The sequence below is a fragment of the Aulonocara stuartgranti genome, assembly GCF_965226115.1.
Source record: "Aulonocara stuartgranti genome assembly, chromosome: 12".
Classification (NCBI taxonomy): Eukaryota; Metazoa; Chordata; class Actinopteri; order Cichliformes; family Cichlidae; genus Aulonocara; species Aulonocara stuartgranti.
The window spans coordinates 34,025,195-34,043,455 of NC_138948.1; the positions used below are offsets into that span (position 1 = coordinate 34,025,195).

Below are 18,261 nucleotides of genomic sequence, written 5' to 3' on the forward strand. Positions count from 1 at the left end.
AGGAATATTTACATAGTCTGCCTCTTATTATTCATTTTTACGTGTATTAAAAAAAACCCACCGTGAAATTGCAAAGGCAAAGACAAAATGCACATAATAGCCCACAATCTGATATCCATTAGGGGGGGTTAGGCATACTTTATCCATAATAAAGTGAGACTTAGCGATGCCTTATACTAACGTTCACCGTAAAGATTATCAAATGTGATTTAGACAAACAAAGAACCCATGCACAAGAGCAACTTTGGGCTCGTGCTCATTCTTAATAACATGTCAATTACAAGTTGTGTACACAGTGCAGTGAATACACAGATTTAAAAAACTAACACTCATCTTTGCCACAGCAAAGACATATAACTGTATAACTGTAACACATAACTGTCCTAACTCTTTATCATGTTTCAGATGAGTCAATATTGAGTCAATATTCCAAATTTCAGTAAAGTTTTTGAGCTGCTTTTGTACAGCTCTACACGAAGGCATTAAAACAACTAAACAGAAGAAAGGAGATTAACAACTTAAGCAAAGGGATCAAGAGTGTTAAAAGGAGGTACAAAATAAGCAGCCCCGGGGAAAAGGAAGGCATAAATAAACTCAGAAGCAGCCTTCAGGAATGCCTCAACCGACTAAGAAGAAAGAAATTGAACAAGGAAAAGAAGACGAGTAAAGCCCATTTCATTAAAGATCCCTACAACTTCCCTTCAATTCAAGGACACATACTGAGCCTGATAAAACCTACCCCTTGGCAACCACCCAGAAACGGGCATGGCAGAACCCCCCCCCTTCCATTCTCAACACCAACAAACCAACATGGAAAGAAGTACATGAAGTGACAAAAATGCTTGAGCTGTTTTAGCCCCAAGACCCAGCACTATACCCTAAAAGTCTCCCCCATCTTGAACATGAACTTTATCATTACAGCAACTGAAAAGGTACCCAGAGGTCCAGCAATGGATACAGGGGTGCAACAATAGGTCAAAAGGGGCTTCATGGATGACGTCACAATCACAACATCTTCCCAGACATTGTGCAGACAAGACTGGTTCTAGCCAGACTTGATAAGGTGGTAACATTGCCTAAGATTACATACATCCCAAAGAAATAAGGGAGGATGATCATTATGAAACTCAACATTACTGACAAGTGCCATCTGCTTATGCACGGCAAAATCATCCAAGTATCAAGGACAATCTCGTAAATTATCTGGGAAAGTGGTATGACAAGGTGCTAAGGGACAACCATGTCCACAGCACTGAGGGGGAAGCAAAGCTGAAGAGTACTGAAAAATCTGGATACCTGGGGAAGTGTAAGACATGGCTGTACCAACAGAGCCTGCTCGTAGCGACGTAGCGGACGAAAGTGTATAAAGTCCCACTTACAGTGGTGGAGGGAAAATTAAAAAGTACCTAAGAAGGTGGCTGGAAGGAGGCATTTGAGAGGAAGCACTACAAAGAGCTGGTGCAGGACTGTAGGGATAAAGATGGGCAGACAAGTACAGAGGTCACCCTGTCCAATGAGTGTGGAAGCTGTTGACTAACGGAGAGAAAATAAGGAGGAAATTGGGAAGACTGGGGGAGAGAGCAGAAAGAGCCTCCTATTGGATATGAAGTAGGAAGGAAAGGTTGAGCTGGCAGGCAGACCAAGTGAGTAGTGGCTGGCCACTGCTGCTGACTGCCAGCAGGAGGATGTTATGGTGCAGATAGTTGGTACCCATCTGACGGGAGGATTTGTGACGTTGAAAGATCCAAAATGAATGACCGCAGGAGCATCACTGATGACGTGTCCAGACTTTTCAGAATACAAAAACGATGAGTTGAGTCTATTAAATTCCAGCTGAATGCTTAAATTATTGATCAGACTAATTTTAAAGTTCTCCAGAAGAGAGTATTTCTTTGTCCCTTTAAAGAAAAAGCCACAAGATGGGGTCATAACATATTGCAAGTGTCATTTCAAGCATAAACTACTCATGTGCTTATAGTGCCATCAGAACAGGAAAACTAGCATGAAGAATTTGAAGCCATTTACAAGAGATATAGCATTGAGTATTGTGACACCTGAACAGAGAATCCGTAGACAGAACATCACTAGTAAAAGTTCTGTATTAAAAGTTGTATCTCAAACTTTAAGTATATGAAAAGTACAGTGCTTGGTAAATGTTATCAGCTACATCTGCTGACGAGAGGTTCACCAACTGTATTCATGTCAGACAGTAAGCTTTGCCCCCATTGGGCAGTTTGGGCAATGAGAAAACATTAATTCTACATTGACATCTAGTGGCCATACATGTTCAAAGCACTTCCATTTGTAATTTGTAGCTGAAGCATTAGATCAATGCTTCCCAATTATGGGGTAAAATTAATTATTCAGAGAGCATTTAATTATCATCAGAGTAGTATTTCAATCAGACGAGAACTGCCAGGTCGTCCAATTTCCACTTGAGCCAAAAACTGGTCACTAACAACACCCACTCACCTTCACGATCAGATTTTGACTTCCAAACTAACTAAAGATGCTTTCAGGCAATTACTTTTCTTCATTAAAATGAGTTTTAGGTTTAAGATTAGGTTTGACATAACATGGATAATTTAACCATTTTTAAATGAAATGTGACCTTTAGTTTATAATCTAATCTAGATTTTGACAAAGGGTCTTTCAAGAAAAAAAAAAAAAATAGAAGTTATTGAGAACATTTTTTTCCTTTGGACAAATTTAGTAAACCTAGAAGTTATAAAAATGTGGAAAGTAGCAGTGACTAACATCTAGTTGATAGTTCAGCTCATGTTGTGTGTGATTTTTTATATATTATTTTTTAAATTCAGACTTGTTTTGCTCAAAGTTGATTGTCAAAAGTTGCTCTGTACACAACCTGCACAAGGCCGTCATACTTAATTTAAAAAAAAAGAAAAGCTGAATGTGTAACTTTTCCCTGCACTTTTTGGGAAAACGTGAGGGGGTTGAGGTGACGTAGCACTGAATCAGGCTAAACTCAAAGGATACATGAATGGCTCAACATAATTTATTTTCATTTTATGTTAAAATGTACAGAGTTCTTTGAAAGTACTTGCTAAGAAAGAAAAACAAAATGGAAAAAAATGGAAATACATACAGGGACAGAGTCGAGAGTTGAGGCAGCTGAGCTCAAATCAACCTTCACTGTGTGCCCAGCTGTCCCGTCCCCCCACCCTCTTTTTATTTTGCGCTCTCTCTTAGCATACAACGCAACATGTACAATTACAAAGGATACAAAAAGGGAAGCAATATAAACAGACAGAAATATACTGAGCTCATTTTTACATGCCTCTTAAATGTAAGGAAGTCATCCTATGCACACACAGAAGTAAAAAAAATTAAAACAAAAAGAAAACAAAAAGAATGCCGAGTAACCTTTAGATATTTGTAGTCCTTTTGTTTAAAATAGCATTAATATACTACACAAAGATAGAAAAACTCTAGAGATGAGATGGAATGGAGAGGTTAAAGGCATCTTAAAGTCACTAAAAGTGAGTGGTAATTTTTTTAAATTTTGAGTTTCTTAGTAATTATTACCCAAGAGGCGAGCTAAAAAATATGTTTTTTTTTGTCGTTTCCTGAAACAGAAGTGAAAAAAATGACAGTACCAATATCAATGTCAGAATTTCCTTTTATATTATAGAAAAAACATTTTCTCTACAATAGGTTTCTAAAGTCAAAAAGAGTCAGCTTGTGTCATAAAAGAAAGCTGCCCAGTCTGACAAAATTCAGAAAAGAAATGAAACAAAAAAAAGTAAATACAGAACAGAATACACACAAAGAAAGTTTGTATGCCAGGTCTGTGTGACAAATGAAAACTCCTCTTTTGACTAAGAATACCGATACGCGGCCCAACAAAGTCAACCACGACCCTACGGGACCTCCGATCCTTGCCTCCGACCCTGCTTCTATAATCGAGCTACAATCCCAGGGCCAAACCTCGCGCTAGATCGAGCATTCAGGCACACCTTCACAAAGGCTAACCGTCCGCTGCCACATTTTTAGCCAATGGGAGCACAGAAACAACAATAACAAAAACAAGATTAAAAAAAAAAACCAAAAGAAAAAACAAATTTTACAAAAAACACACCATTCAGAAGCAGACTCCTCGACCTCTTTGGGTCACTAACACTTAAGGATGCGAGGTCACCTATAGTTAACCGACTTTCCTTAAAGTAGTTACATGGAAATCCCACCGTTTGTTCTGCATTCCCTAAGCCGCTAAAAAAAAAGAAAAAAAAGAAAAAAGGCTGACATTGTATACCATCTGTCAGTGGAGTGTGGACAAAAACAGTTGAATGTTTCCTGAGCTAGCCATCAACTGGAGACAGCTAGTCAGTGTGTGTTTGTATTTATATATATATATATGTATATATATATGTGTGTGTGTGTGTGTGTGTGTGTGTGTGTGTGTGTGTGTGTGCGCGTGCGCGTGTGTTTGTATGTGTGCGTGTGCTGAATATTGGGAAGTACCAGAATATTTACATCGAAATGTTTCAGAGTCGCGGCAAACTGGAAAATAATGCTACTTGTTTCATTTATGGATATATAATATGACAGTAACACGCTAGTCTCTTCTGTGTCTTTGCTGTGTTTTTGGTACAACACTGTCCATCCAGGAAGACAGAGACTCTGGAAAACAGTCAAACACCTCAAACACCCGAGGCCCTGCTCCACTGTGCTCTTCTGGAACTCACGAAAAGCCGTGGGGCCGAGCGGCACCGGAGATGTTTGGGCATTTCTGAGAGAGCAAGAGGGTGTAATCACCATTTCAGAATGCCACGCGTATAAAGATCAAAGCATGTAAGGAGGTCGGACTGCACACACGTATTTAAAAAAACAAACAAACAAACAAACAAACAAACAAACAAAAACAACAACAAAAATAAGGTCAACGGTATGTTTAACATAAAACAACAGTCCGCCTGCAATGTTTCATCGTCTCTTTTTTCAAGGTAAGGCTTCCTATATTAAAAGATTGTGTGCATGGTTGAATATACTCAGTAACCACCGTTCACAGTCTGACCAGGCCAGGTACTCCTGTACCCTGTGGACTTTTCTGTGGACTTTTCCTCGTCATACTTCGTCGTTCCTTACTGTCCTCCTCAGTGTCGAGAGGAGGAGTGGACTCCTGGGCCTGTGTGCTGGCCTGGCCTGAAGCTCCACGGCACGGCCGAGGTCCACGTACACACCAAATCCTGCCCAAATACTCCCATACACAGCCAGCTGGGAGGGGAGGGGGAGACGAGCCCAAATAAAAAAAGGGACAAAATGACAACACAGAAAAAACAAAAACAAAAAACAGGAAACCCAAAGACCCTCTCTGTCCCCATCACCTTCACTCCACTGGTGCCTCTGAGGCACTGGAGAGGGTGAACAGGACTAATGGACATTTAGAGTACAGCGAGCATACGCTCTGGCCCCTTTCTGTCTCCTTTTTTCACTTCTTGGCTGCTCATCTGCTCATGTAATGTGGCTGTTTTGGATAGCTGTGATGGGAGGGGCCAGTGTACATCATGTTCCCATGGTGATTGGGCTGCATAGGCTGCTGTGGGTAGCCCTGCCCTCCCATCATGCCCACCTGCATCTGCATGGGGTACTGAGCTGGCTGATTCATGTATGCGGGGTTGCTGTGATAGCCACTGTTCATCATAGGCTGAGCCATTCGGTAGCTGGCTGACATGGGGTTCAGAGTCGTCATGTTCATAGAATTATACGGTGCCGTGGGCATGAGGTTTGGCATCATGCCGCGCTGCACGGCCAAGGTGCGCGGCGTACCCTGCATGGCCACAGTCCCCGAGCTGCGGCTATAGAGCTGCTGCTGGTGCGGGGCCGGGGCCAGCTGCTGAGTGGCTTTGGACCGAATGGAAATGTGGCCTTTGACGGTAGTCATCTGGCCCTGCAGCCGCTGTGTGTGCGGTGGAGGTCCTAGGCCAATGTTGGTCGTGGGCATGTTGCATTGCAGCTGCAGAGAGCCCAGGTTCATGGAGCCAGAGCTAAGGTTAGGAGGTGGGGTCATAGTGGGCTGCCCCTGTGGAAGGGCAGTGTGGGGTGAAGGGGCCAGCCCAGGATTGGAGAGAGAAACACTAGTGGCATAGGAGGTAACAGCGGCGGAGTGAGAGTAGGGCATGCCGTGGGGCTCCATGATGGTGTTGGTGAGCTGCTGGAGTTTGGCCAGGCTGAATGTTGCCGAGGGCTGGGGGTAGCCCCCTGTACCAAAGTCCTGACCCATGCGCTCATACAGGGTGCGGCCCCCTCCTCCACCTCCACTCTCTGGAATCTCCATGATCATGGGCGTGGAGGCAAAGCCATTGCCCATGCTGCACTGGGACAAGGCCTGCTGTGGTGGCGGTGGCGGGGCCGAGGGTGGAGGCTGAGGGTTGGGCGCTTGTTGCTGCTGTTGAGGAACCTTTTTTGTTGATTGCTGCTGCTGGTTGGTGCTGGGAGGCCTCTCAATCACACCACAGCTCTGAGGAGACTTAATGCCACAGCTGGGGGTGTTGGATGGCGGTGGGGGAGGCGGGGGCTGGGGCACAGCACTGCCCACGTTGCTGGCACCTGGTCCACTGTTGGGCCCTGGTCCTGTTTGCTGAATGAGGCTACAGCTGCCCATCGCTAGCTGGGATGCGGCATTTCCTGTGGAAGATGTGAGGCTGGGGGCTGGCACGAAGGAGCAGCTGTTGGACTGAGAGGAGGAAGAAGGGGTGGCAGAGCTGGAAGAAGAGGACGCCGAGGACGCTGAAGCCGTTGAAGCCCCGGCGACCACGGCAGCAGACATTCCTCCTCCATTGCCCCCGTTTCCTGTTCCATTGCCCCCTCCACCCATGGTGGAGTCGTAGCTGCTGGGGTTGTCATAATTCTCTGTAGTGCTTTCAATGCTGCCCAGGTCACTGAAGCCACTGTCCACCACCTGCTGCGAGTGGTCCGACACAGACGGCACATCCATCATCGGCGATGTCTCCATGTTCTGCTGAGAGGGGGCAGAAAGCGAACTGGGATGCTCTGGAGTGATCTGTGTGTAGCCACCTCCAGCGCCACCGCCACTGCTCCCTGCTCCGGTGGGGCCAGGAGTTCCACCCCTTTGCCCTGCTGGTGTCGTATCCACGATGCCCGATTGCAGCCCCGGGCTGTTCACAGAGCGCACAGACTGACTGGGCAGCGGGGGCACTGGTGGATTAGGGAGGGGGCTGCTGTGCTGGGAGGCTCCACATTCCTCTACTAAGGCTAGGGTCTCCTCTTCAGGCTCGCCCGTGTGACTGTAGCTCTGCAGGGTCCGGCAGGCGGCTAGGGTCTCTTCACAGTCCTGGTAAGCGCCGTGGTGTGGCTGGGGCTCAGTTTCCTCGTCCTGGGCTTCCCCCTGCGTCAGGGACTGAACAGCCTGCATAGTCTCCAGGTCCAGCTCATTGGAGTGGTGATGTGAGTGGTGCGAGTGATGGTGGCCAAGCTCCTCCTTGAAGTCAGGGTGCTGGTGAGGGTGGGAGTGCGGATGCTGGGGTTCCATCAAGAGTGTGACGTCTTTATCATCCGGGTGCAGGGGCTGCAGCTCCATTGGCTCAGAAGGAACAGACATGGCCGTGACCGTTTCCACCGCCGCCGCCGCTGCAGCAGACTCCTCCTGCTCTCTGCGCCTCCTCTCCTCCTGCTGAGGGTCTGCAGAGGGGGGCCGGCACTTGGTCTCCTGCACCCTTTCCTCAGCCTCCTCCTCCTCCTCTTCCTCCTCCTGTTTGCTGACGTACTCCTGGGCCACGCTGTTCTCCATGCCTAAAAAAGGCTCTACACCTGGGGGTTCTTCTTTGACTGGAGGCGAGTTTGCGTGTGAGGCAGACTCCTCCTCCTCGTCTTCATCGTCGTCTTCGTCTTCAGGGTCCGGACTTTTTCTCTTTTTACTGCTGCTGCTCTTGTCTTCTAAGTGTCCGTCACCCTCATCGTCTGCATCGTGGTCGTCACTTCGCCGGCTTCCTGAACCCGGCGTGACCGCCGCTCGCCTGTTCACGCTACCACCACCACTGCCCATGCTGCCACACTCCTCTTCCTCCCTTTCCTCATCATCATCGTCTTCCTCTCTGTCACCCATATCTGTGTCCTGAGGCCGGGACTGCGGGGCCCGGGGCCCTGAGGTGGAAGAAGAGGAAGAAGGGGAAAGCAGTGGACGGGATGGTGGCCGGCTAGGTTTGTCTTCTTCCCAGGCTCGCTCGATGTCCTCCTCATCATCTTCATCCTCTTCTTCCGGGTCAGAGGTGGGAGGTGGTTTGGGGGTAGGCTGTGGTGGCTGGCGGTTCTTGGGCGGTCTCCCCCGCTTTCTGGGCATCTTTTGTTCAACGGGCTTAGGGAGATAGTCATCTTCTTCGTCAGAGTCTTTTTGTTTGACGTCTCTGTCCGTGTTAGTTCTGCAGACTTGCTTGCTGTTCCGGTCATCCGTCTGCAGCAGCTGAGGAACTTTGTCCATCTGCTGCTGCTCTAGCAACCTTTGTCTTTCCTGCTCCTGCCTGTCCGCCTCCTCCTGGGCCCGCTGCAAGTACCAGCTCCGTGGCTTGCGACCAGGCTTCATCTTGATTTTGGGTTGCTGAGGATTCCCACTTTGGGCCTGGCCGTCTGCAGCTGCTCTCTGGTTGGGTCCTGTGCCAGGTGGCTTGCCTCTTTTCTTCCAGTGCTGTGGTTTGCGGCTCTTTCCTTTGGGCCAGCCTTTCTTCTTTTTGACTGGGACTTCAGGGTTGGCTCCAAGGGTCTCTGATGGGGTTGCTGTCAAAGCAGCTACAGACTTCGGCATAGTTGTTAGCTCTGCAAAGCAAAGAAGATGAAGTGGTTAGATACAGCTACTGCACAAAGTTCTGGCCAGACTGTGAAAATAAATGTGATGGCTTTCCAACTATTCCTCTGAACAGACTAAATAACTAAACTCCATCTTAACCAGTGAATGTCAGTAGGTGCCCGTAACTCACCCAAAATCATCAGTTCAAACAACTGTACATCAGAGTAGAAGTTACTTGGAGATGTCACCACTATCATAAGGCCAGGAAGAAGACCCAAGCTTTCACCCTCCCCATGCAGACATTGTTAGGATTGTCATCTCTCATAAATGGGAAGTTACTGGAATATTTTTATCATTGTCCAACATTAGGTGAGTTTTACATTGACATGGACTGAGAGGCTGCAATCCAAGACAGAAGCCTCTGTTAAAACTCAACTAAAATTTGCAGTTTATTTCAGAGCACTGGCACGCTTAACAGAGCGGCTGGAATAACGGAGGAGGCAGACTACCTCAGTAATCTCCAGGACAACCTTAAACTTGGACACAACTATGCCAGCATCAAAGCAATAACCAGAAACACACATTAAAACTGGTTGTGGAATGGAAAAAAAAGCAGGCTAACACAAAGGTTTTGGAATTGCCATGCCAAAGTCCTACCCATGTATGTACGATTAGTCCATACATGGGTAGTCCTGCACATTTCATCACTGCTCACCATCTTCCTCCGAATCTGTGAGGTTGGAGAGTCGGCCCCTCTTTGGCGCAGGGTCAGACAACCTCAGAGCAGACTGCGGTTGGGGGTAGCGGCGCAGCGGGTGACCCAGTGGAGTCTCCTCCTCCAGCCTGGGCATAGGCCTCTCTGAGTCAGAGTCTACAAAAGGCTCATCCAACACCTCCGTGGTCTCCGAAATGGTCTCAGTCACCACGCTGCTGTGAGGGTGGCTGCGCGGGCGAAAGCGGCGCTTCCTCATGGGCTTCTGGGTAGAAACGGGACAAGGGATTAAGATGTGCTGAGGAGCTTTAGAGCAAACTGACAACTTCACAAGCAGGAAGCTACTTTTGCGATTATCATTATCATCATTATGATAGCTGAAAATAGAAAACTGTTCATGTCTAACCTTGCATTTGAGCCCTGATTTGGTGAGCATAGGAGGGGAGCATCCCCTCTCGTCGTCATCTTCATCATCATCATCCTCCTCTTCTTCGCTGCTGTCACTGAAGCGGCTCTTCCTGACTGGAGAAGACTCGCTCAGCCTGGGAATCACAGGAAGCTGTGGGTGACCCTCTCCGGGACCTTCTATCAGTCTGGGCTTCGGGCCTCTCTTTTTCCTCGGTGGCCGGCCTCGTCTCGTGGGGGTTATGGAAGGGTGCCTGCTCATGTCGAGTGTGTGAAAGGCTGTCGTGTCTGCTTGTCTGTCCAAGGAGAAAAGGGAGGGCGGGCTGTTGACAGTGCCTGTGGTTTTTACCCCCTCTGACCTGTCCTCGTCCTCATCATCTTCATCCTCTACTGGACGGATTTTGGGTGGCCGTCCCACCCGCGCGCTGTCCTTCACCTTACCCCAAGGCCAGTTTTTGGGCGGGCGCCCTCGTGGCCTGCGTTCGCCGTTTGTTGGCGGAGGGGGTCGTGGTGGTTCTGGTACAGGCGGTGGGCATCGGACTGGAGGGGGAATTGGAGAGCTTTGGCCAATCGGAAATCCTAGAAAGGTCTTCCTTTCCTCCTCCTCTTCTTCATCCTTCTTCCCTTGCCGTACATGCCAGGGCATCTGTGGGACCTTGTGACTCGGCTTAATCTGTTTAGAAAATTTACAATTAAATTAATTACACCAGAAAGCAAGTCTGACTAAATTTATTATCTTCACAAATGCAATGGCAATCTTTACCTCCTTGCGAGTCCCTTCCTTTGGTTCCTCATCCTCCTCCTCCTCATCATCATCGTCGTCGTCATCTCCATCAGCATCAGAGACCACGGTGTTGGTTACTATGACAGGAGTCCAGCGGAGACACTCGGGGTCGACCTCCAGCTGTCGTGGCCGGGCCTTTAGACGAGCCATGTGGTTGGCCACCAGCTTCTCCCTTCGCATCAGGATGAGTCTAACAAAGTCAAAGCAAAACCAGACGGGAGCATGAGCCCTCCGGACGCACATTTTTCTACATTGAAGCATCGATACATTACAGACAAATATGGCTGTGCAGGTAAATGTGCAGATACGTGCAGCTATGCCAACTGTTCAGGGATTTTTTGTTTTTTCCTTGGATAGAAACATTTTGCTTTCCCCATAGAGGTATTAGCACGGGCCAAAGGAAAATAACGAGCACTGCAGTTAAACTATTTTTTAACCAATTACGTCAACTGGGCTTCTATTTACTCAGCCACAACAGACATGTTTGTCTATAAAACCGACAAAGCTGTAACAGAGCACCTCCAGTGCAGCAGATAAATCATTCACAGGTGGATACAAGGACCAAAATTGGTACATAAACTCTTATGTTTAAAATAACGAGTAAGGATAAAGTAGAAGGACAAAGTCTTGCATTTTCGAATGATCTAAATGTCAAAACGTACACATTTGACTGATTGTTTCTTTTGTTTACACAAAACAAAGTGAAGACAAGTTGTGTCAGCCAAATTTTAGAAAAGAAAAGTCTTCACGCATGGAATACATTACTTAGCTGCATGCATCATGGTGCTTTCAAAGAGGTAAAAAACCTTGACCTGCACAGCATTGCCATTGGAGCAACATCTCATTGAGCTTACTTTGCTTTTCATGAGACCAAGAAGTTTTTAAGTTACAAATTTGACTTACTTTTATACTCACAAGCCCAAATCAAGAGTAAAACCTTCTAAAATAAACAATGGACAAATGGCAAAACTTTTAACTGGCTGCAGAGGGACAGACAGACTTAGTGCATATATGCACTTCTGAAAGATCATTTCACTTATCTACTGCACTATAATCTTTACACCGTGCAGAGCACTGATGCTTACATGCGCAGCCCCCAAAGATCTATTCTCAGTCAGGAAAAACCCTGCACGCATGTGTTTTTTGTGGTGCACCTAAAAATAACTGACAGTAAGTGCAGTAAGCCCACATACAGTAAAGACACAGAGTCTTCGCTGCATTATTTGAGACACATCTGTGATACAGTCATCCAAATATTCAGGATAAATAAAATAGATCTTTTTTGACAACACAGTTAAAAGTTTAGAGTACCAAGAAGCTGCTTTTTTAACATCTGGCACAATACACATGTGCTTGGTAAGCTGCCAGGACACCTCAGTTTACAAACTGTGACATTTCTGCACATAGTGTACTTTGCAGTTAGATGCAAGTCAACTTTTATGTTGTTGTTTTGTAGGTCTATGAGGCCTAATAACATAAGAAAAAACAAATCTTTGTTTTGCTGAAAATTTATTTTGGGAACAGTGAAGGTGAACGATGCCACTGATCCACTAGCTAACATCCTAACAGCTGCACAGCCTGACTCTGGTGGTACCACTACAAACACCAGGAGAGTGCAGTGCAACCTGGCTCTGGACGATTAACTGATTAAAAGCACAAGTGGCTGTCCGTGTGACTCCGGACAGCATGTGAGATCCCATTACCACTAGCATCATAGCTGCGTGTCTGGGGAGCAGCCAAAGTAATGGAGCTTAACCAGCTTATGCAATGCATGTGAAAATATAGGTTTATGTACTGTTTGTTCAAACATCGTTTGAATGTTAAGTTTCAGTGTCACGAAATTTGTATGGCTGTTTTTGAAATCTCAATTCTAATCTTTTAAAACTTCACACTGACATGTCTGTGTACCTCCATAAGAAGGCTTTTCTGTTTTGCTTTCTTGGTGCTGCCACTGAAATACTTGTTCCACATCAAAAATCTGAATCTACTGTAACCGCATTTACTGCATATTTTCGCTTGGTCTTTCTCAAATTACACTGGGTCACCTTAGTAAAACGTTTTGGCTGCTTAGACCGAAAACCAGCAAATTCAGCATTTCAATAAAAAAAAAAAAAAGGCAATAGTAGCACAAGCAGAACGACTTTGTTTATATTTGGGCCATATAAAAGAAAACATGGAGTATATTTCTGACCGGTCTCCCCGCTGCTCCAGCATGTTGAGGCTATGCAGGGTGGTGGTGATGTCCTGGGGGCAGATCCCCGTCAGTTTGCTGAGCTGTCGTATGGTGATCTGCCGGTCGCGGAGCTCGTGGAGACACTCCAGCACCACGCTACGCCAGTAGGCCATGTAAGACAGCCGACCTAAGTCCGACAGAGGCTTCTCCGGAGATCCTGGCTGTCCCTCTCGCTTTGACAGCAAGTAGCCTGCAGGGAAGGAGGAACCGGAGACAAGGGCATCATGAGCCAAATGTTTGAATTTAGTCATTATGTCTATGAAAAGAGGAACCATCAGTGTTTAGTTAAAGTGATCCCAATATTCTCATTTCAAACTGTGATCATTCTATTCGTTTTTAGAAAATAAGCAGCACTTACTGAAGTCGATGAGAAAACGCCCATAGCCCTTGCGCTGGTACTGTGGAAGAATCATGATGCATGATACGTTGTATTTCTGTTGACAGTGCTTCTCCTGAAAAGAAAAAAGACAGACACATTTAACCATTAGAGGAAAAAAGAAAAATAATAATGGAACCACATTATAAAGCAAGTCTGTGTGTGTGTGAGCTGGGTGTTAATGGTGCTGTGTCTGCTCCCTAACTGCTGTGCTTTGGCAGTGAGGTTGCATGTTAATGGGAGCACCTGCAGAGGCAAACTCCACAGAGGGACAATGGTGCTCACAGCAGCCACTATTTATCTGGGACACCATATGAGCATTTGTATGTTTTAGGAAGTTATTTCAGCTTCATTTAATCTAAATAAATAAAAAAATAAATTTTTATATTTATATATGTATATATATATCTATATATATCTATCTATATATCTATATATATCTATCTATATATCTATATATCTATCTATATATATATATATATATATATATATATATATATATATATATATCTATATATATATATCTATATCTATAGATATATCTATATATCTATAGATATATCTATCTATATCTATAGATATATCTATAGATATATCTATAGATATATCTATCTATATCTATCTATATCTATCTATATCTATATATATCTATATCTATATCTATATATATCTATATCTATATCTATATATATCTATATATATCTATATATATATATATATATATATAGGAGTAAGTGTTTATATAATCCCACAACAGAGCTGTATTTTGCTTAAAAATTGTGGGAGAGTCAAGAAAACACAAAATCCAGACAAAATAGATCTTTGCAGAGAAGTTGAGTGGGGGAAGATGAACTGAAAGCCATACTACCTTAGAGAAGTAGCCAACAAGGTGACAGCCTTTACTGTCATTCTGGGTGAGGACGTAGAAAAGGAAGGGCTCCACATCGTAGTAGAGGGTCTTGTGGTCCAGGAATAGTTTAGCGAGTAGACACAGGTTCTGACAGTAGATTGTGCTAACATTCCCATCAACCTGTTGAAAGACGTTGGTAAGAAAACACAAATCAGTGCAAAGCACAGGACTTCCTAAATAGCTACTTTCTCATCCCTGAAACACTAAAGTGCTGAGTTAAATCTCCAGGCTGCTGTTAGGGAGCTGTGGAGCAGAGTGAAGGTGAATGGATTAGAAGTTAGTGTTAGGCTATGATCTCCCCTGTGTCCCTGTAGACTCCGAAATACACAGAGGCTGGAGAGAAACGACGAGTGGTAAAGAGACGGAGGGAGGCTCAGGTTGGCAGACGGCCAGTTATCTGTGCTCTCCTCGGAGAGAGGAAAGGACTGCAGAGTGGAGGAAAACAGAAGCTTCGACGGCCGTGTCCTGCAGACAACAATCCACTCAATTCAGTGGCCGCTGTGCTTAACTGCAAATTCGTCTCATTATAACTTTGATACAAAGAACAGGATATTCCACTAAGGCGGGTGAGGATGTCACAATCACTTTAAGGGTTTTTGACTAAGATATATTTATATAGTTGGTGGGAAAGCATTATGCTATGCAGAAACTTTCTCCAATAAAGGGTAAAATTGGACAGGCAGCGTGGGAAACATTTGAAAGGACTTGTGGGTTTGTACTGCGCAACTGTGTGCAGGTCTGAGGTGGCAAGAAGACTAGATAAAAGTTCATCTAGTGGCAAGTAAGCCATCATTAATTGCCTTTTTAATTTTCTTTTTTAATTTACAATGAGATACATCTAACAGCAGGCAATTTTTCAAGCCCAACACACAGAGCAAAGTGTTTATTTTATGAGGACGTGAACAGGCAAGATGATCATCAAGTTAAAAACACACTAAGCTGATGATTTTATTTGCTTTTCTTCTGCTGGCACAGCCAAGACACTAAAACAATGCAGCCAAACAGGAAAATATAAACTAAACTCAAAACACCGTTAGGAGATCACGGCAAGTGATCGTTATTTTATTTTGCACCGATATCTATCTATATCCAGTACTAACACTTAACACATTCACCTTATATGTAAGAAACCTCAAACTGGGAGTCTACACAAACCCGGCCTGAGGTCGTCACAGTGCTGGTCCTAAGCGAGGGTTGCATCAGTTAGGGCACCGAGCATAAAGACTGTGCCGAGTCAAACGTGGATCCATCCGCTGCGGTGATGAAGGGAGCAACCAAAAGTACCTTTATTCATTTATTTATTTTTTTCAGTTAGCGAATCACTTCTCACTTCTCTCAGGGAAGTCAGAATGCACTGGAATGCACTTCTACAGCAGGGAGCAGCTGCATTCCTCTGTAGGGCCACGAGGTCTTGGAGTGCGGTCACACAGACACAATCCAATACCTCGAGGGAGGATTGGCCAGCGTAATGCTTTATGTCATGTGTAGAAAACAAAAGCCCTTTAGAGCAACTATTTATGTTGCAGTAAATCGCTCTCATTTCCCAAACTGTCAAAATGACGTCAGATTTTCCGTCATCAGCGACAGAAAATGAACAGAAGTCGTCTCTCTTTGTTACAGCGCTGGCCACCGTTACTTAGCTGTTACACCTTCTGCACTTTGAATTTATCAAAGATCACTGACACCCAGGCAGTCTTTCAGTCAATCCATCACCTCCCTGATGTCTGAGATAAACCAAAAACAGCAGAAAAACACTCAAATGAGCTTCTCCAGATCCTGATTTGTAACTACACCTATTCATAACTCAGAGTTTCTGTATTCAACCATCATTTGACCAATTCTGCACAACAGCCTTGGGAGTAACACACAGTACTCTCATTATACACAACTAAACCTAACAATAGCATCACAGTGCAGCAATATTTGATGAATGTGCCTCAAATGGTGAAATTGTTAAAACAGTCACTCAGTTCAATTCCAGACGGAAACACAAATCTCCTTTGGGGCTGCTCAGGAAATACATCCAGTGTAAACACTGCCAGGTTAAACTCGTTGAGCTGCCCGCTGTGGTGACCGCTTGTGACGAGGAAGCAGCCAAAAGTGTTTTCAGGTGACACTCACCCATCACTACATCTGCTTAACCGAAGAGGAAAAGGACCAAAAAGGAAAAAGGAATTCACTGAGCTGTGGTCTTAGTTTCCCCCCACTGTCCTCAGCTGACTGAGGTTGTAAAATATAAGACGAAGCTATACGACGTACTGCGTATTACGTAGAAGCCTTTTTACAATATCACAATAATGGCTACTGTACTGTTTCACTGGATACATGAATGCATTTGCAGGTCTGTTAACTGTGCCTGCTTTAGTGTGTTTCAAAGACATGTTAGAGAGGATCCTCCTGTAAGAAGCACAGCGTGAATTAAAATAATTCTTAAGCGCCTGGATGCAGAAAATACTTTGTGTGACTTTTCCTTTTTTATTGTGCCATCTGGAAGTTGCGGGTGTTTTTAGAAGCTCTTTAGTGGTTTTTGAAAGACTTCATTCCCAGCGAGTTATCTCCAGTTTAAAAAAACAACAACAAAATTTAAAAACAAAACAACACAAAGCCACATCTGCAACTTCCTCACCTCGAATACAGAGATGTCGTCCTTCCTGTAGATCTCATTGGCAGGAGGGTGGAACCAGTTGCACTTCTTCATGTGCTGGTAGAGGATGCTGCGACTTTTCATGTAGCGCAGGCAGAACTCACACAGGTAGAGTTTAGGTAGTCTGGAAACGGGAGCACAAAGACAAAAGGACAAAAGGAATGGTTTTAACGGTTTTGCTACACAAACAAACAAATCCCAACATTTTTCTTCTTCAGCTGGAATATTTACTGGTCTTTTATAACAATCGGCTAGTTTTCTGGTGATGCAACAAAGGCAAATGTCAAACTGGGTTTATTTTTCCTCCAAATGACATTTGCTGAACAATTAAATGTGAAGGCTTTAAGAACTTCTGATTAATTTTTTAGAATAAACACTGATATCTTTGCTCTCACGCCTTTTTTCTCTGCGCACTTTTCCAGTTTGCATCCATCAGGTATTTTAAATTGCTGAGACAGAAACATACACAGTGGGATGAATTTTAGTGAACAGCAACAAACTGCAGAAATGCACATTTAAAAACACCTCCGACTACGGATCCCTGTCACAGAGGGTGGCAGTGTAAACGGCTTATGACAAGCTCCATTATTCGGGTGGTAATTTCTACACCTACGAGCAGGATTGTGAGCTAAGTACCTCATGCTGTTGCGTTACATTATGGTGCGTTAGCTTACCTGCTGTACTCCTGCGGGTATGGAGACGAATACCACGTCTGGATTTCATACTTGCCAAATTCAATGACTGACGGGCAACGCATTTGAGGGTCTGGCGGACCCGTCACGCCAACTTTCTGTTGGGAGAAGGGAAAAGGCAGAGATGTTTATGGTTAGCTACAGGTTTACAACTGGCGGGGGATTAGCAGGCCATGAGCCAAGCAGAGACACCAGAAATCATCAGCAGAGTATCTCAGACTGTTACAGCAGGAGAGGGCACCAGGTTTACATTACTCTTACGTGGATCTTCCTGGTTTGCCCTTCCCAGCCATTTACATCATGTACTCACCGTACACGATATTCACTGTCACCCAGCCTGGAACAGTTCTGCTCATTAACTCACACACTTACACACCACTGTGGCTATTCCACATCCACAACAGCGTTTTAATACGACTCCCATGGTGTTAACCCCACACCCACTCTCTGGTCAGTTTACTGCTGCACTATTCCCTTAAAACAAGCCATTAATGTGGCTAATTTACACTTCCTCTCTGACTAACGTATCAGAACACTGTCGTTAAAGATGCCCCGCTCAGTCATCGCACCATCAAACACAAGACTCGTTTTACGTGCTTTATCGAGACCCAGTCTTAAACATTCATGGGTAGTTTTACTCTAGCCGGGCTGTTTATGGAGCACAGTTTGGCATCAATCACAAGCAGAATGTGAAATTCAAGCAAATGTCCAACAACAACAGTAAAGACTAATCAGCTTGTTGTAAAG

At 44.9% G+C, this 18,261-nt stretch overlaps 2 protein-coding genes across 4 annotated transcripts in view; one reads left to right on the forward strand and one right to left on the reverse strand.

Moving 5' to 3' along the window:
• Positions 1–18,261, forward strand: part of LOC309719662 (uncharacterized protein) — a 206,192-nt gene that overhangs the window by 140,016 nt on the left and 47,915 nt on the right. The gene's annotated exons all lie outside the window — the stretch shown is intronic.
• kat6a (K(lysine) acetyltransferase 6A) overlaps positions 2,995–18,261 on the reverse strand; it is a 38,475-nt gene continuing 23,208 nt past the window's right edge. For all 3 annotated transcript variants that reach the window (XM_082555949.1, XM_082555950.1, XM_082555951.1), the window contains exons 9-17: positions 17,497–17,612; positions 16,805–16,946; positions 14,137–14,298; positions 13,251–13,344; positions 12,851–13,082; positions 10,639–10,849; positions 9,877–10,548; positions 9,474–9,735; positions 2,995–8,787 (exon numbers count right to left, since the gene is read on the reverse strand). In XM_082555949.1, coding sequence (XP_082412075.1) covers positions 5,465–8,787; positions 9,474–9,735; positions 9,877–10,548; positions 10,639–10,849; positions 12,851–13,082; positions 13,251–13,344; positions 14,137–14,298; positions 16,805–16,946; positions 17,497–17,612 — 5,214 coding nt within the window. In that variant the 3' untranslated portion in view covers positions 2,995–5,464. The remainder of the gene's footprint in view (positions 8,788–9,473; positions 9,736–9,876; positions 10,549–10,638; positions 10,850–12,850; positions 13,083–13,250; positions 13,345–14,136; positions 14,299–16,804; positions 16,947–17,496; positions 17,613–18,261) is intronic.